This window comes from Mastigoproctus giganteus, chromosome 8, assembly GCF_048544385.1.
Source record: "Mastigoproctus giganteus isolate SK-2022 chromosome 8, ASM4854438v1, whole genome shotgun sequence".
Taxonomy (NCBI): Eukaryota; Metazoa; Arthropoda; class Arachnida; order Uropygi; family Thelyphonidae; genus Mastigoproctus; species Mastigoproctus giganteus.
This window is the reverse complement of record NC_143582.1, coordinates 168,740,014-168,757,212: the sequence shown is the minus strand read 5'-3', so window position 1 is coordinate 168,757,212 and position 17,199 is coordinate 168,740,014. Positions and strand designations below refer to the sequence as shown.

Below are 17,199 nucleotides of genomic sequence, written 5' to 3'. Positions count from 1 at the left end.
CTTCATGAATGAGAAAGTTTATATTAAAGAAATCACAGCATGAGACTTGCTAGCAGGACACATTCAAAACTGTGACACACTGCAACTGATATCCATGACATTCCCTATCAACCTTTACTTACAAGTGTCTGCAGCTATTTTCTAAAATGAAAAGCTCATGGAATTTTGAGCAAAGAGAGCTCTGAACCTGTATAAATAATATGATATAGTTATTGTAGGATAATTGTATTTTATTTTAATGCGAAAGTTGCAAAGTCTTATGAAAAAGAATTAATAACTCAAATTGTAAACTACCAAGATGAGTTGCCTTTTGTTGCACTCCTAATAAGTAATAATTTTCTAAAAAGAGAAGTATAATGTTACTTATTAGTGTGTGGTGCTACAACTCACTGGCCATTTCAGTGTACCTAATTTGTAGGAGGATAGTAAGTTGAAGCAGCATATGACAGCCATCACTGGGTTGTCATATGTCATATTTGGATTGCCATGCCTTCCACTGATATGATTTCAATTATGGTGGGGAGTGGGGAGGAGTTTCACCACACACTAAATGAGCAAAACTACAGTATATTTCTCTTTTTGGTAATTGACCATAAGGCACCTTTCCATTGTTGCTTTACAATTTGAGAGAGTGCTAATTTTTTTTTTAAGAAGACAGCTCTCTTTACTTGTGCTATATAACAAGGATATAAATCCTACCATTACATACTGCATTAAATCAATAGAACATTCTGTATAAAGCATTTGCTATATCTGTTATTATGTTCACTTTACTTTATTAGAACTAAAAAAAAATTGCTATAAAATTATCTTTATTTCAGAAAAATAATTCAGAAGAGCAATTTTCAGCATTTAGTGGAGTTGATGGAATTGAAAATCTTGGCATTATCAATGAGTGGAATAATATTAGGTATGATGTTTTCGTGTACATCATTTTTTTTTTTTTTTTATCTGTTTGCATAGCAAGTGGATACAGTAATGTGTTTAAACAATAAACAAATATTTTTATAATAATTTATTTATAAATCTTTTTATATATTAATCTTATATTTATCAGCCAGACTAAGTAATAGTAAACAAGTAAGATAAAGCATGCAGTAGTTATATTTCAGGTGCATTCTGTTTCTTAAATTAATTTAATATTTTCTTTTCTTTTTCTGTGATTAATAGTAGTGAAAAGTAAATTACTAACTATCTTGTCACCAATTAAGTATTAATGAATTAACTAATAATATTTAAAAGTAACTGAATTGAATTTAATATTTAAAAGTAATTTCTCACTTCACTACTCATACCTCACAACGTAAATATTCACTCAGCTTTTTATATTACTTTACTTATTTTCTCTGGATTTTTAATAAAAATTGAAATGCAGTATGTTTCATGGATCTTCTGTGATTTAATAAAATAGACAAATAGCAACAAGTACCTCACATCATACTGGACAATCAACACTTTTGTAATATACTTTACTTATTTCTGCCTGGATTTTAATACCACTTGAAATGTAACAAGTATTTCATATTTCTGCATGATTAATATAATAAGGAATTCATAATGATCCTTGATTTATATATTTAGTAAAGTTATAACAAAAAAGCAAGTTCTTGAAAAAGAAATGGCTTTCATATGTACACTGCTTAAACTGACAATGTATCTTTTCTGCATATCTGGCACATTGTCTGTTCATTTCCACAATCAGCACATGGTGACAAACAAACATAATATCCATTGTGCCAACTATAATAATATTTGAATAACCTATGTGATATGTATGAAAAAAAAAAAAAACAATACTGAATAATAATAATTGCTGGAATTCATTTTTGTATGATTTGAATGAAATTTGGAATGGCTGACTCAACGAATCTTTATAAAAGAGCCAAATATAAAATTCATGAAAATTCAACCATTGGGAGTTGAGATGTTAGATTCAAAAAGAAGGAAAGGCAGACAGAGTAAGACACAGGGACATAAAGCATATGCAAACCCATAAAAAATGTTAGTGATATTTTAAGTCTTTTCCAGTGTGATAAATTTTGAAACAAGACAGACTACACTGTCCTTATTTTTGACTGAATATATGAATTAGCATTAGCATTAGTAGTGACTAATGCAAAACTAATGCAAGAAAGCAAGCAAGAATACAGCATAAACAAAAAAATACAAAAAAAAAAAAAAAAAACACTTCCTATTTCAACTATCTATTCCCCCCAAAAGTTTGTCTAGTTCTTCCTTAAATTTATTTAAGCTATCACCTTCCACAACAACAGATAAAAGTTTGTTCCAGCAATTAACCACCTGCTGGCTTAATGCACATTTCCGATTGTCTATTCTGTAACCATCTTTCCTCACTTTCAATTTATGCTCTCCCAAGTGCTTAATCTGAGCAAAAGGAAGAATCCCTTCAGCATTGAGCTTGCTCAAACCATTAAAAGCCTTAAACACCTCAATCAGACCACCTCACAGGTGCTTAGTCTCCAATTGCTGCAATTTGCAGAACTTAAGATTTTCTTGGTAATCGCATTGCCCTTCTCTATACTCATTCCAACAGCTCTACATCCTTCCTAAAATGAGGACTCAAGACCTGTATGAAGTACTCAGTGTGTGGCCTGACCATTGCCTTATGCAAAGGGATAATCACCTTATACCTGCTATCAAAATTCCTGTATATCATTGACAAAACCCCATGAGCTTTCCTGGCAGCCTGTCTGCACTGCTCTGAGAATTTCATATCTGACTGCACAATTATCACCAGGATTTTTTTCATTCTCCACTACCTGAGTGTAGTACTGCACAGTTGGTACGTTACTCTGTGATTACCAAGGCAATGCTACCCATATGTGGGAGGCACCTCCGTAGCCAGGTGGGAAGGAGCAGCAGTGCGTAGCACATGCTTCTTGATTAGACCAGGGTTTGAGCCCGTCACCACCAAATACGGAGGATGCGGAAAGGTCAGAGAATGACCACCGCATATCCTGGAGCAATATGGCCTTAGTTGCTAATGCTCCTAAAAACCAAACAAACAAACAAACTACCCATATGCAGTACCTTGGCTACAGTTTTGCTTACTTCCTTTGCCGTCTCCTCTAATATAACTGGATAGATCCCATCCACCCTAGGTTCCTTTCTTATGTTTCCCAGGGGCTCACATCTGGTGAGTATGGGCTTGGCACCCAGGGTCCTGAGCTGGATATCATCATTCTTCTCTTGGTGATTCCCTTCTACTTCTCTCTCTCTTTCAGAGTAACTAGGGAATTTTTTGGTTTTTTTTTTGGCTGGTGCAGCATAAGCCTCATGCTTCCTTGCCATATAGCTAATAATAATAATAAAAAAAATAATAATGAAAAAAACTTCAACAATTTCTCCTTCACTTTGCTCTCAGTTATTACAAAATAATAACTGGTCCCTGTTAGAGTTTAATAAGCTTCTGTCATCCACTTCTCTACAGAATTCCTCCTGTGTGAATATAGGTGCAAAATACTCATTCAGTTTGTCAGCTATCTAAGCAGGATCATCAACAGTCGAACTATCGATATCAAGTGGACCAATCTGATTCATCCCTTCCTTCTAGAGTTTAAAGAAGTAAAGAAGTCTTTGCTGTTTCTTTTTCATCCTTTGCCAAAGATTTTTGTAATCTGCTTTGCTTGCCTAACTTTCATTGTGACTTGATTACAGACTAGCTTATATCTGCCATAGGCTTCTGTGTTGCCTGATAATTTATGTGCATTCCATGCATTTTTCTTCTCTGTCACGAGTTTCATTAGTTCCTCTGACATCTACTTAGACTTCAACTTTGAACAATATTTCTTAATAGGTATGAAACTTTTAGTAGCTTCCACGATTAATTCCTTGAATGCTTCTCATTTAGAATTTACTGTTGGTAAGGTCATCATTTGGTTCCATTGTATAGAATTTAAAAATTGTCTGAGACAACTGTTGTCACCTTTGTGAAAGCAAAAACCCTTCCCTTTATTTCTGATGGTGGTTACATCTTTAAGTAAATCCCACATCAATACCTGTTGGTTCCTTTATCTGCAGATTCTTAATGCATGAATAATCACTGCTGATTACCAGATCAAGAATATTACTCCCTCTGGTTGCCTCTCAAACATGCTGCTGTAGAAAGCAGTCATCCAATAAATCCACAGAGGTCTTGCTAGTGTGAGAGTGACCAATCCACAAGTTCCACTCAATATCTGGAATGTTAAAATCCCCCATTATAAAACATTCTACTTTTTTAATATATTTCATAATTTAGCTTCCAAAATACCCTATTTTATGAAATTTACTAAAAGACCAGATTAGAATGATAATAAAGATGATGATTTTTATTAATTTGCTGAGTACTTGCATAAGAGTAGCCCCAAATTTTGAGTTAAAATAAGTTAATTAAAAAGTCTAACGTAATCCTTATATCCCCGAACTGTGTAGCATATCCCTGAACTGTGTAGCTAAATCACAGAGAGGAACTTAATAAAGTTTCACTTTTATGTTAGAAATTTTTTTTAAACTTATTTCCATTTTCACTCATAGAAATGTATGTCCATTTGCATTTTAATGGCATCCTAAATTGTAGCATAAGTTAGTGTTTAATATACAGTAGTACATTTCTTTGTAAATTTGATGACAGCAGCTCATCCCAAAGATATTGTTTTCACCTCTAGATAACTGATCAAAGACAATGTATAACTGATCCAATCATCAATTTTATGTTATTTTCAATGAAATACTAAGCCTCTAAAGTCTAAAGTGGTTTAAGCTCATGATAATAGTTTTATTATCATAAAACTATTTCCTACCAGTAAGCATTAGCATTAAAAAAGGCACATGATGCAAGAAAGCAAGTTTATATAACATCAGCCAAAAAAAAAAAAAAAAAATCTTCTAATTTCACACATCCACTCACTCCAGATGTTTGTCTAGTTCTGCCTTGAATCTATTTAAGCTCTCAACTTCTACAACGACAGATGGAAGTTTGTTCCAGCAATCAACCACCAGCATTGGGCAAGCTCAAACCATTCAAGACTTTATACCTCAATCAGATTACCTCAAAAGTTTGTTCTAGCAATCAACCACACGCTGGCTAAAGGCAAACTTTTGCACAACTGTTCTTTCCTCAATTTGAATTTATGCCCTCTCAGGCGAATATTCTGAGCAAGAGGAAGAATCCCATCAGCATTGAGCATGCTCAAACCATTCCAGACTTTATACCTCATTCAGATCACCTCACAGGTGTCTAGTCTCCAGACACTGTAATTTTCTAAACTTAAGCCTTTCTTCGTAAGAGCAACTATTTTTTCCATTCATTAATCTTGTTGTCCTTCTCTGTATTCATTCCACCAGCTCTACATCCTTCTTAAAATGAAGCCTCCCAACCTGTATACATACTCAAGGTGTGGTCTGACCATTGCCTTATCAATGGTCAGGCCACACCTTGCCTGACCATTGATAAGGGGATAATCACCTCCTTATTCCTGTTAGAAAAATTCCTGTATATCATTGACAAGACACTATGAGCTACTCTTGCAGACCGTCTGCACTGGTCAGAAAACTTCATATCTGCCTGCACAATTATCCCCAGGTCCTTTTCACTCTCTACCACTGTCAGTGTAGTAACACTCAACCATCATTAACATAGCAGCAATTTGCCTCCAATGCCACACTGCTCCAATTTGTTCAGCAATCTTCCATGTGCAACAGTATCAAAGGCCTTTCTAAGATCCAAATATATGATATCAAAGTTATTCTTTGCATCCAGTTCCTTTGTGACTACATCATAGTATCCAATCAAATTAGTCAGACAAGACTTCCCCTTAACAAACCCATGCTGTGTCCAAGCTATAACTGAAATCTTGTCTAGATGATCCTACAATGCTTCTTTAACCAGTACCTCCATTAATTTTCCTGGAACAGAAGTTAAACTAACAGGTCTGTAATTACCTGTATCTCCCTTCGATCCTCCTTTGTGGAGTGGTAGGTGACTCCGTAGCCAGGTGGGCAGCAGCAGCAGTGCGTAGCACATGCTTCTTGATTAGATCGGGGTTCGAGCCCATGACCACCAAATACGTAGGATGCAGAAAGGTCAGAGAATGACCACCGCATATCCACGGAGCAACATGGCCTTAGTTGCTAATGCTCCTAAAAAAAACCAAATAATGGATTGGGGTCACATTTGCACATCTCCAGTTCATGGGTACCTCCCCTGAGTCTGAGGAAGCTCTCATAATTATGGCTAAGAGTTGACTTATTTCCTTTGCTGCCTCCTTTAATATAACTGGATAGATTCCATCCACCCCAGGTGCCTTTCTTACATTTATCTTCAACAATTTCTCCTCCACTTTACTCTCAGTTATTACAAGATTATCTAGCTTATTGTCAGAGTTTAATACACCTCTAGTATTCCCCTCCCTCAATAACTCCTCATGTGTGAATGTAGATGCAGAATATTAATTTAGTTTGTTAGCTACCTGAGCAGAATCATCAACAGATGAACCATTGATATCAAGTGGACCAATCTGATTCATCCCCTTCCTTCTAGAGTTTACATAAGTAAAGAACTCTTTGCTGTTTTTCTTTGCATCCTTTTCCAAAGATTTCTCATAATCTGCCTTTGCCAGCTTAACCTCCTTTGTGACTTGGTTATAGACCAACTTATATCTATCATAGGCTTCTGTGTAACCTGTTAATTTATATGTATCCCATTCATTTTTCTTCTCTGCCACATGTCTAATTAGTTAATCTGACATCCATTTAGGCCTAAATCTTGAACAATATTTCTTAGTTGGTACAAAAAGCCTAGTAGCTTCCAAGGTTAGTTCTTTGAATGCTTCCCGTTTTGAATGTGCTGTTGGTAACATCATCAGTTGGTCCCACTGTATAGAATTTAAATACTGTCTTAGACCACTGTAGTCACCTTTATGAAATCCTTCCCTTTACCCTTGATGGTAGTTACCTCTTTGAGCAGTCCAGCACACTGTGATCACTGCTACCTGGTTGTGAAATAGGTGGGTATATGGAATGTGTTAGGGTAACTAGGAATAGCGATTGGAGCATGTATGCTTGCATGTATACCCATGCTAGAAGTATAGTAAATAAATTTGATGAATTTGAAGTGTTGGTCAAGACATCAAAGGCGGATATTGTTGGGATAGCATAGGCGTGGTGTCACACAGATATAAGGAATGCAGAACTGGAATTTGGGGAGTACAATGTGTACAGAAAGGATAGACAGGATAGAAAGGGAGGAGGTGTTATGCTGTTAATTAAGAAAAACATAAAATCAAAAGAAGTGCACCCAGTTGATATAGATGAACAGTGCACTGTTGAGTCAGTTTGGTGTGATATAAGCACTGCGAAAGCAAAAATAAGAGTAGGAGTGTTATAGGCCTAATGACTCGAATAAGTACAACGAACAGTTGTACAGAGAAATAGAGTGGGCTAGTAAATCAGAATGTCTTATAATGGGGGATTTTAACTTCCCAGATATTGACTGGAACTTGTGGGTTGGTTACTCACACACTAGTCAGACTTTTGTGGATTTATTGGATGATTGTTTTCTGCAGCAGCATGTTCGAGAGGCAACCAGAGAGAGTAATACTCTTGATCTGGTTATCAGCAGTGATCATTCATGTATTAAGAATTTGCAGATAAAGGAACCACTAGGTGGCAGTGATCATATTGTACTGATGTGGGATTTAGTTAAAGATATAATTACCATCAGGGGTAAAGGAAAGGGTTTTTGCTTCAGTAAAGGTGATTACAGTGGTCTCAGACAGTTTTTAAATTCTGTACAGTGGGATCAACTGACGATGTTACCAACAGTAAATTCTAAGTGGGAAGCATTCAAGGAATTAATCGTGGATGCTACTAAAAGTTTCATACCTATTAAGAAATATTGTTCAAGGTTTAGGCCTAAATGGTTATCAAATGAACTAATGAGACTCGTGACAGAGAAGAAAAATGCATGGGATGCATATAAATTATCAAGCCACTCAGAAGCCTATGGCAGATATAAGCTAGTCTGTAATCAGGTCACAAAGGAGGTTAGCAGGCGAAGGCAGATTACGAGAAATCCTTGGCAATAGATGCTAAGAAAAACAGCAAGGATTTCTTTACTTATATAAACTCTAAAAGGAAGGGGATGAATCTCATTGGTCCACTTGACATTAATATGATAATTCATTTTTACAGGACTTATAAAATAGCTGTCATGCAAAAAATTAGTGAAATTAAAATATTTATATCAACAATATCAGTGTTCTCCCCAGAAAATTTTTCCAGTTGGGTGGCAATATGAAGTAGCCAGGTGGGGAAGTGTAATACTTCACGATATTATAAAATTTCTATTATGTATAAATGTGACTTAAGCGATCCAGAATGAAAATTAATTGAATAATTTAACATTATATGTTCCTGTCGTATTAACCTCAATTGAGAGCAGTGAGCAGACCATACGGTAGTGCGAGAATTTCTTAAATTTTAGCCAGGTGGTCAGTTAAATTCACCAGGCGGTGTACCCGTTCAATAGATCCTGGGGAGAACACCAAATATAAATATTAATATATAATACGAGGGAATTTCAATAAAGAATGATCATAATTTTTCATAAGCAACTATACAGATTGCCATTTCTAGCTGAGCTGCGGAGTTTAAGAGCAAACCGAGCTGCATCACATAGCATCTGTGCAGTTGACTTGTGTGTGACCAGTGGAGTTTATGCACATTCAGTTTCACCCATGTAACAGTGGACATGATGCATGAGGAACAGTATGCGTCTCTCAAATTTTATTTCCCTCTCAAGAAAACATCAACTGAAATGTATGAAATTGTAAAAGAGGCTTATGGTGAATCTATGCTTCTGTATAGCACAGCTCACATATGGGTTAGAATGTTTAAAGATGGATGTGATTCAATCACAAAAATCAGTGGTCTTGAAACTCCAACCATTGCTGTCATCAAAGGAACCATAAATTGCTTCTGTAATTGTGAGAGAAGATTGTCATAAAACAATAAGGTAGCTGTCAGAGATTTTGAGAACATCAATAGGAAGCATGTACAGTATTCACCATGATCATTTCTATATGACATGTTTGTGCACACTGGGTTCAAAGACTGCTCACACCTGAGCAACAGCAAGTTTCTCAAGGAGGTTTTGTCAGCAGCTGCAATGTATGGTTACTGAAGATGGTGAGGTTCTGCACAAGGTAATAATGGCAGATGAAACAGGGCTTCATTTTGACCCAGAAAGTAAGGAACAAAATCCTGTTTGGAAGTCTACATCATCGGCAACATTGAAAAAAGCATTGTGGCTTCTGCAGGAAAGGTTATGGTCATTTTTTTTTTTTTTTTTTGACATTCAAGGAATGGTTTGCCAGCATATTGTGCCATGTCACATGACTGTTACGAGACCTTACTACAGAACTGTACTGCACACTTTGCTGGATCACATTTGTCGCAAATCACTACAACTGCAAGTAGTTGTATGGATGCTGCATCATGTTAGTGGGAAACCTCACATTGCTCATAATATCATTCAGTTCTTAGCCAGCATTAATGTCAAATATGTTCCTCATCTGCCCTACAGTTCTGACCTTGCACCCAGCATTTTTTTTATTTTTTTTTATTTCCAAAGTTAAAGAAGGAGCTGTGAGGAAAACATTTCCAGTCACCAGAAGAAGTTGTGAAGACAGAAGTGATTCTCAAATGCATGTCAAAAAATGGCTTCCACCACATTTTTGAAGAATAACAGAAACATTGGAGTAAGTGCATTCCATCAAATGGGGGACTACTTTTAAAGGACCATCGAAATATAGATGATTAATATGGCTATGTTGTGAAAACAAAATTATGATCATTCTTTATTGAACAACTTTCACATATATATATATAGGTATATTTTATATTAATATATTTCAAATATAATATAAAATATTAATATATTTCATATATATATATATATTAATATAAAATTTAAATTAAAAACTTTAAATATACAAGAAGATAGAAAAATGGAAAATATAAATGGAAAGAAAATTAGTAGAGTAAACATTAGTGGTTAAAATGCATTATCCACCACGTACTGCTTATAATCAGGGCTCCCACTCCTGGGTTTTTCCACCCAGATCTGGGTTTTTTGATTGTCATCTGGGTTGATAGGTTTTTTTCACAAAAATATCTCATTATCTGGGTTTTTTCGGTAATTTTTAATTTTAAGTCAAAATTTATTTTTATTTCTTGTAAATACAATAAAATTTAATACATTTAATAACAGTTTACAATTTTCTTAATTTTATATTCTAATCATAATTTGTAATATCTCAAGTGCTTGTACAAAATACTACAAATGTAAAAGGATTTCAAAGTTTTCGCAGGGTTCTACACTATGAAATTACGCTTACATGTTCATACATGTAAGCATACATGATCGTGCTACTAACATGTATGCGCAGCCTATTGAGCAGGCGGAAGGCGGTTTTTACTGCACAGTCTTTTGTGATTGTTCGTGGTATTATTGCATTATAGTGATATAATAAATTTAAATTGTAGTGACTATTTCTATTTTATGTTAATGGATTAGTGATTTATTTTTTATTTTATAGAACATTTTAAATAAGATAATTGCTAATTAGCCATACCCACAAATTGCCCACAATGTCTGAAACTTGTTCCCCACAGAGAAAGATGAGTAAACATTAGCATTAGTAGAGGCATTTGATGCAAGAAAGCAAGCTTATGCAGCATCAGCCAAAAAAAAAAAAAAAAAAAAACCCACTTCCACTTCACCCCTCTGTTCGTTCAAAATACCTGTCCAGCTGAGCCTTAAACTTATTTAGGCTATCAACCTCCACCACAAGGGATGGAAGTCTGTTCCACCAACCAACCACCCGCTGGCTAAAGGCAAATTTCCGCACGTCTATCCTACATCTGTCTTTCCTCAATTTGAATTTATGCCCTCTCAGGTGATTCCTCTGAGCTAGAGGAAGAATCCCATCAGCATTGAGCATGCTTAAACCATTCAAGGCTTTATACACCTCTATCAGATCACCTCGCTGGTGCCTAGTCTCCAGACACTGTAATTTGCAAAACTTGAGCCTTTCTTCATAAGAAGAAAGGCTTATGTTTTGCGTAAACGGTGGTATACTCAAAATTTTAGAAATGAATGGTTAGAAGATCTGGAATTAAAGGATTGGTTGAAAGAAGACAGTAATGAAAAAGGTGCGTCTTACTGTATTTGTTGTGATATGAAATTAAAGAATGCCAATAAATCGATGTTACTAGCGCATAAAAATACAGTTAAACATAAAAAAAAGTGCAAATATTGCTAAGACAAGTTCAACGTTAGACACGTTCTTCACAAAACGTAAACCTACGAGAATGAAGAAGTAGCAAAGGCAGAGTTAACAATTGCTGCACTCATTTCTGGGCATAATGTTCCATTTGCGCAATGTGATCACCTTATAGAAGCATGTAAGAAAGCATTTCATAAAAGCAATATTGCAAAACAAGTTCAGATGAAGGCGACTAAAGTCTCTTATCTTATACAAGATGGCATAGCCTATCATGAAAAAATATACATTTCTAACATATGCAGAAACAACAAGTTTTCGATGATAATAGATGAAAGTACAGATTTATCTTTATCACAAGTTCTAGCTGTTGTTGTTAGATATTTTGATATTCAAAAACTTGATGTTGTAGATGTGTTACTTGACACTGTTTGGGTTGAAAATGGTATTTCAGAAGGGCTTTATCAAGCTGTAAAAGATCTTTTCATAGAAAAAAACATTCAAATAAGTAATCTCGTTGGCTTTGATAGTGATAATCGTGCCACTATGATGAGTACTAAGAGTGGGTTCCAGTCATTGCTAAAAAAGGATGTACCATCAGTATTTATAATGGGATGTGTTTGCCATTCTTTTGCATTATGCGCTAGTCATTCAGTCAAGGTACTACCATCATATCTAGAAATATTTATAAAAGATATCTCTTGTTATTTTTCCCGTAGTAGTAAAAGATTAAACGAGTTCAAAATGATTCAAGATGTTGTAGATACTGCTAAGCATAAAATCCCCAAATTAGCACAAACATGTTGGTTATCCCGTGGCAATGTAATAAAAATTATTATTGAGCAGTGGGATGCGTTAGTTCTTTATTTTCAGTCTCAATCAAAAATTGATAAAATCGATGGTGCAGGGAATATTTACAATACTATGATCACCAAAGGAACTAAGCATATGTTGTTGTTTTTAGGATATGTACTGGAGAAAATAAACTGCCTGAATATTGAATTTCAATCTGAGCATTTCAGATTGCACTTACTTCATTCAATGGTTTCAATTGAGTATAAAAATATTCTTAGATTTTTCATAAAAGAAGTCATTACTTCGTGCAAGCTGGTTGAAATTGATCCAAGCAATGCAATAAATCATAAGCCTCTGAATAAAATATATTTGGGAGGCCGTTGTATGGCCTTATTAAATTCAACACCGCTTGGTGACAGTGAAAGCAGGTTTAAAAATGATTGTTTAAAATTTCTTGTTGAACTTTGTATGGAAATCAGAAAAAGATTTCCTCTAAATGATGGAATTATCGCCAGTCTCAATGTTCTTGACCCAGCAGTGATACATGATTGTGCCAATTCGCCATTCTCAATTTTCCATTTAGCAATGCAGTTCCCTCACCTTGTTTCTGAAGCCAAACTAGATCTTCTAGATGATGAATGGAGATCATTTCGTTTAAATCAAGATTTAGATTTCTCTTACAAAACCATCCCTGAGTTTTGGTATCTGTTACGTAATGTAAAAGATGGCTTTAATAATTCTAAATATGAGATTTTATCTAACTTTATGACCAGTCTAACTATTTTACCTCACTCTTTGGCAAGCATAGAAAGAATCTTCTCCCAAGTAAACCCTATAAAAACAAAAGCCACAAACTCCCTTAAACCAGAAACTGTGAAAAATCGACTAATGGCAAAACAGGCGATAAATAGATCTAATCAAAATTGCTATACATGGAAACCTAAATCAGAATTGGAAAAAGAAGTCATACACGGAACTTGTCATAAAAGATACAAAGAACGTTTGAAAAAAATGAAAGAACTTCAAAAAATAAATGTGGAGGGAACTGAATGGGATGAAAATTCTGATTACAATTAAATAAAAGATATTTTTGCCTGGTAAGTTTTATCTTATTTGTGTTGCTATACTATATGATGAAAACTAGGTTTTTTTGGGTTTATTTAAGTTGCAATCTAAGTTTTTTTTAAAATTGTGAGTGGGAGCCCTGCTTATAATAAATAAAAATAAAAATAAATGAAACAATTGCCAGTATCATGGCAAACCAGTGAAAAGTGAAAATAAACCCATACATAATAAAACAAAGGGGGGGGGGGAAATCAAGATAAAGGGTATTGCAGAAGGAATGCTCCTAAAATAATTTAGAAAAAGCCAATTGGTACAGTACCAAATAACAGAAATAATTAATACAAAATATCATATACTGCATATAAGTTCATATGCTGTACTGTCATTACCCTGCACAATTACATCCTGTTGCAAAAAAGAACTACTCAGCTGCAGATAGGGTTACATTTCATGAGACCAATTTAAAATATTTCCCCATCAAAGTTTAGCAAGATTCTGTAGATTCTTCAACTTCACATGATCAAAATTCAACCTATTAAATATTTCCTTTTTTTTTGTTCCTAACAAATAACTTTCCTTTAAAAGGTAAAAAATATATATGAATGAGGCAATTTCATCTTCAGATACATTTTCTATAGAAAGGCTGTTGAAGGTAAAGAAAGCTAACATGAGAACTGTGGTAAACTACAAGAAACTTACTATACAAACTGGTTTGCCCCTACCACAGTTTCTCCCTGCATTCTCGGTAAACGGCGTGTTATCGTTAGTGGCAGTAGAAGTCAAAAACAATATATTGATTGACATGTAGGCATGGAGATGATGTACTGATTGGTGCGTGAACACAACAGCTATAACATCATAGGAAGTGAGTGATTGATTGATGTTATGATATGTATATCTATAAAGAATCTTTGGTAAAACTTCATAGCAGGGTGGGCACTCCAGATTATCGACAAAAAGAAAAGGAAGAAGGCAGTGATTGACCGCGATATACTATAGATTATGAAAACAGTTTTATACATGAATCCATCTTGAGTTGCTGATGTAACTAACATAACTTTTTATTTAACAAGTTCAAAATGAAAATTTATTAAAAACAGACATTTTTACGCATCATTTCGAATCCATTCCGAATTGGTAACGTAAACTAACCTAACCTTTTTTAACTGGTTCAAAATGAAAATCTGTTAAAACCAGTATATTAAACACCATGTCTGGAGTGTGCACCCTGATGTGAACTGTAGCCAAATCTAGTAATGTTTTTTAATAGCGAAAACACTCATGAACTCCAATAATCTGCTTTTCATAATGAGAACAAACATAAAAATGAACAGAACATTACTGTTTCAGGAAAAAAAATCAATTTTATGAATATAAATCATATATTTGCATCTCAATAGCTGTTTGCAATTTGACTAATAGTATTCTGAAAAGCATCTTCATGATTTTTCTCATAAATTTGATGCCACATATATTCATTTATGTGACCCGTCAACATATGTTTACTGCTGCCATTTAATCTTTTAGTCACACTTTTTAGTCTCTTCCACTGGGCTTCAATGTTATTCATATATGTTCCTGTGTGTGTGTGGATCCACAAAATTTTCCTTATATATCACTGTTAAATGTTTCTAATTCTTTTTTTCTAAATGAAAAAGATATAAGTTGGTCTGTAACCAAGTCACAAAGGAGATTAGGCAGGCAAAGGCAGACTACGAAAAATCCTTGGCAAAGGATGCAAAGAAAAACAGAAAGGAGTTCTTTACATACTTGAACTCGAGAAGGAAAGGGATGAATCAGATTGGTCCACTGGATATTGATGGTTTAACAGTTGAGGATCCTGCTCAGGTGGCTAACAATCTAAACGAGTATTTTGCATCTACATTCACGCATGAAGAGTTATTCAGGAAGGAGAATGATGTAGGTAAAGTAAACATTGGCAGTGAGCTGGATGATTTTGTAATAACTGAGAGGAAAGTGGAGGAGAGATTGTTGAGGATAAACATAAAAAAGGCACCTGGGGTGGATGGGATCTATCCAGTTATATTAAAGGAGGCAGCAAAGGAAGTATGCAAACCCATAGCCATAATTATGAGAGCTTCTTTGGACTCAGGGGAGGTACCCATGGACTGGAGATGTGCAAATGTAACCCCAATTCACAAAGGAGGATCAAAGGCTGACATAAGTAATTATAGACCTGTTAGTTTAACTTCTGTTCCAGGTAAATTAATGGAGGCACTGGTTAAAGAAGCACTGCAGGATCATCTAGACAAGAATTCAGTTATAGCTCAGACGCAGCATGGTTTTGTTAAGGGCAGGTCTTGCCTGACCAATTTGATTGGATACTGTGATGTAGTCACAAAAGAACTGGATGCAGGGAATAACTTTGATATTATATACTTGGATCTTAGAAAGGCTTTTGATACTGTTGCACATGGAAGACTGCTGCACAAATTGGAGCAGTGTGGCATTGGAGGCAAATTGCTGCTATGGATAAGGGGATGGTTGAGTGGCAGAAGACAGAGAGTGGTTATCAATGGACACTGCTCAACGTGGACTAATGTTATTAGTGGAGTTCCTCAAGGTTCAGTGTTGGGTCCATTGTTGTTTTCGGTGTTTATGAATGATATTGATGATGGGATATCAAGTTTAATGTCTAAGTTTGCAGATGATACAAAGGTTGGCAGGGTCGTTAAGGACACTACTGACGCTATGCTGCTGCAACAGGATCTGGAAAGGTTGAACAGATGGGCTGAGAGGTGGCAAATGAAGTTTAACATTGACAAATGTAAAGTACTACATATGGGTAACAGTAACCCCAGAGCAATGTATCAACTCTGCGGTACTACACTGACAGTGGTGGAGAATGAAAAGGACCTGGGGGTAATTGTGCAGGCAGATATGAAGTTCTCTGAGCAGTGGAGACGAGCTGCAAGAGTAGCTCATGGTGTCTTGTCAATGATATACAGGAATTTTTCTAGCAGGGATAAGGAGGTGATTATTCCCTTGTATAAGGCAATGGTTAGGCCACATCTTGAGTACTGTATACAGGTCTGGAGGCCTCATTTCAAGAAGGATGTAGAGCTGCTGGAATGGGTACAGAGAAGGGCAACAAGATTAGTAAATGGAACAAAGGGTTGCTCTTACGAAGAAAGGCTTAAGTTTTGCAAATTACAGAGTCTGGAGACTAGGCACCGGCGAGGTGATCTGATAGAGGTGTATAAGGCTTTGAATGGTTTGAGCATGCTCAATGCCAATGGGATTCTTCATCTTTCTCAGAATAATCACCTCAGAGGGCATAAATTCAAATTGAGGAAGGACGGATGTCGGATAGATGTGCGGAAATTTGCCTTTGGCCAGCGGGTGGTTGGTTGGTGGAACCGACTTCCATCACTTGTTGTTGAGGTTGATAGCCTAAACAAATTTAAGGCTCAACTGGACAGGTATTTCGAACGAACGGAGGGGTGAAATGGGAGAGGGTTTTTTTTTTTTTTTTTTTTGGCTGATGCTGAATAAGCTTGCTTTCTTGCATCATATGCCTCTACTAATGCTAATGCTAATGCTAATGATGGTAGTGATTTTTTTCCTAATTTTCGAATAATCCGTTAAAGAGTTTTTGCTGTCTGATTTTTTATGAATTTTATGTACACAAATTTTGATTCTCTTTCAAATACAGCAGACTTGATTAACTGGGATCGGATTAACCGGGACACTCCAAATAAAAAAAAAAAAAAAAGAAAAAAAAATCAACCAGAAATCAAAAAATTCAAGTAATAAACCAGAATTGGTATAAACAGATATTTTGCAAGTCGTAAATAAGTGACAAGCGGCATTATAAGTCGTCATTGGGAGATTAGTGTACCTATTATCTTGCAGTCCCCACTGTCTTCACATCCACTGCTCAAAAAAAAGAGAGAGACCAAATGTTTAGTTTGTTTTAGTTCGTCGTGTCGATTGTTGTGTTCTGTTGCAGTGCAAAAGGACAAAATTTATAGTAATTTTTTTTTTTTTTTTTTTATTTAGAAATCATGAAAATGATGGGTAAACACAA

The 17,199-nt window shown here is 35.3% G+C and overlaps 1 protein-coding gene across 1 annotated transcript in view; it reads left to right on the top strand.

Moving 5' to 3' along the window:
• LOC150081998 (lysosome membrane protein 2-like) overlaps window positions 1–17,199 on the top strand; it is a 283,555-nt gene that overhangs the window by 134,911 nt on the left and 131,445 nt on the right. The window contains exon 5 of the mRNA XM_090379893.1: window positions 822–910. Coding sequence (XP_090236019.1) covers window positions 822–910 — 89 coding nt within the window. The remainder of the gene's footprint in view (window positions 1–821; window positions 911–17,199) is intronic.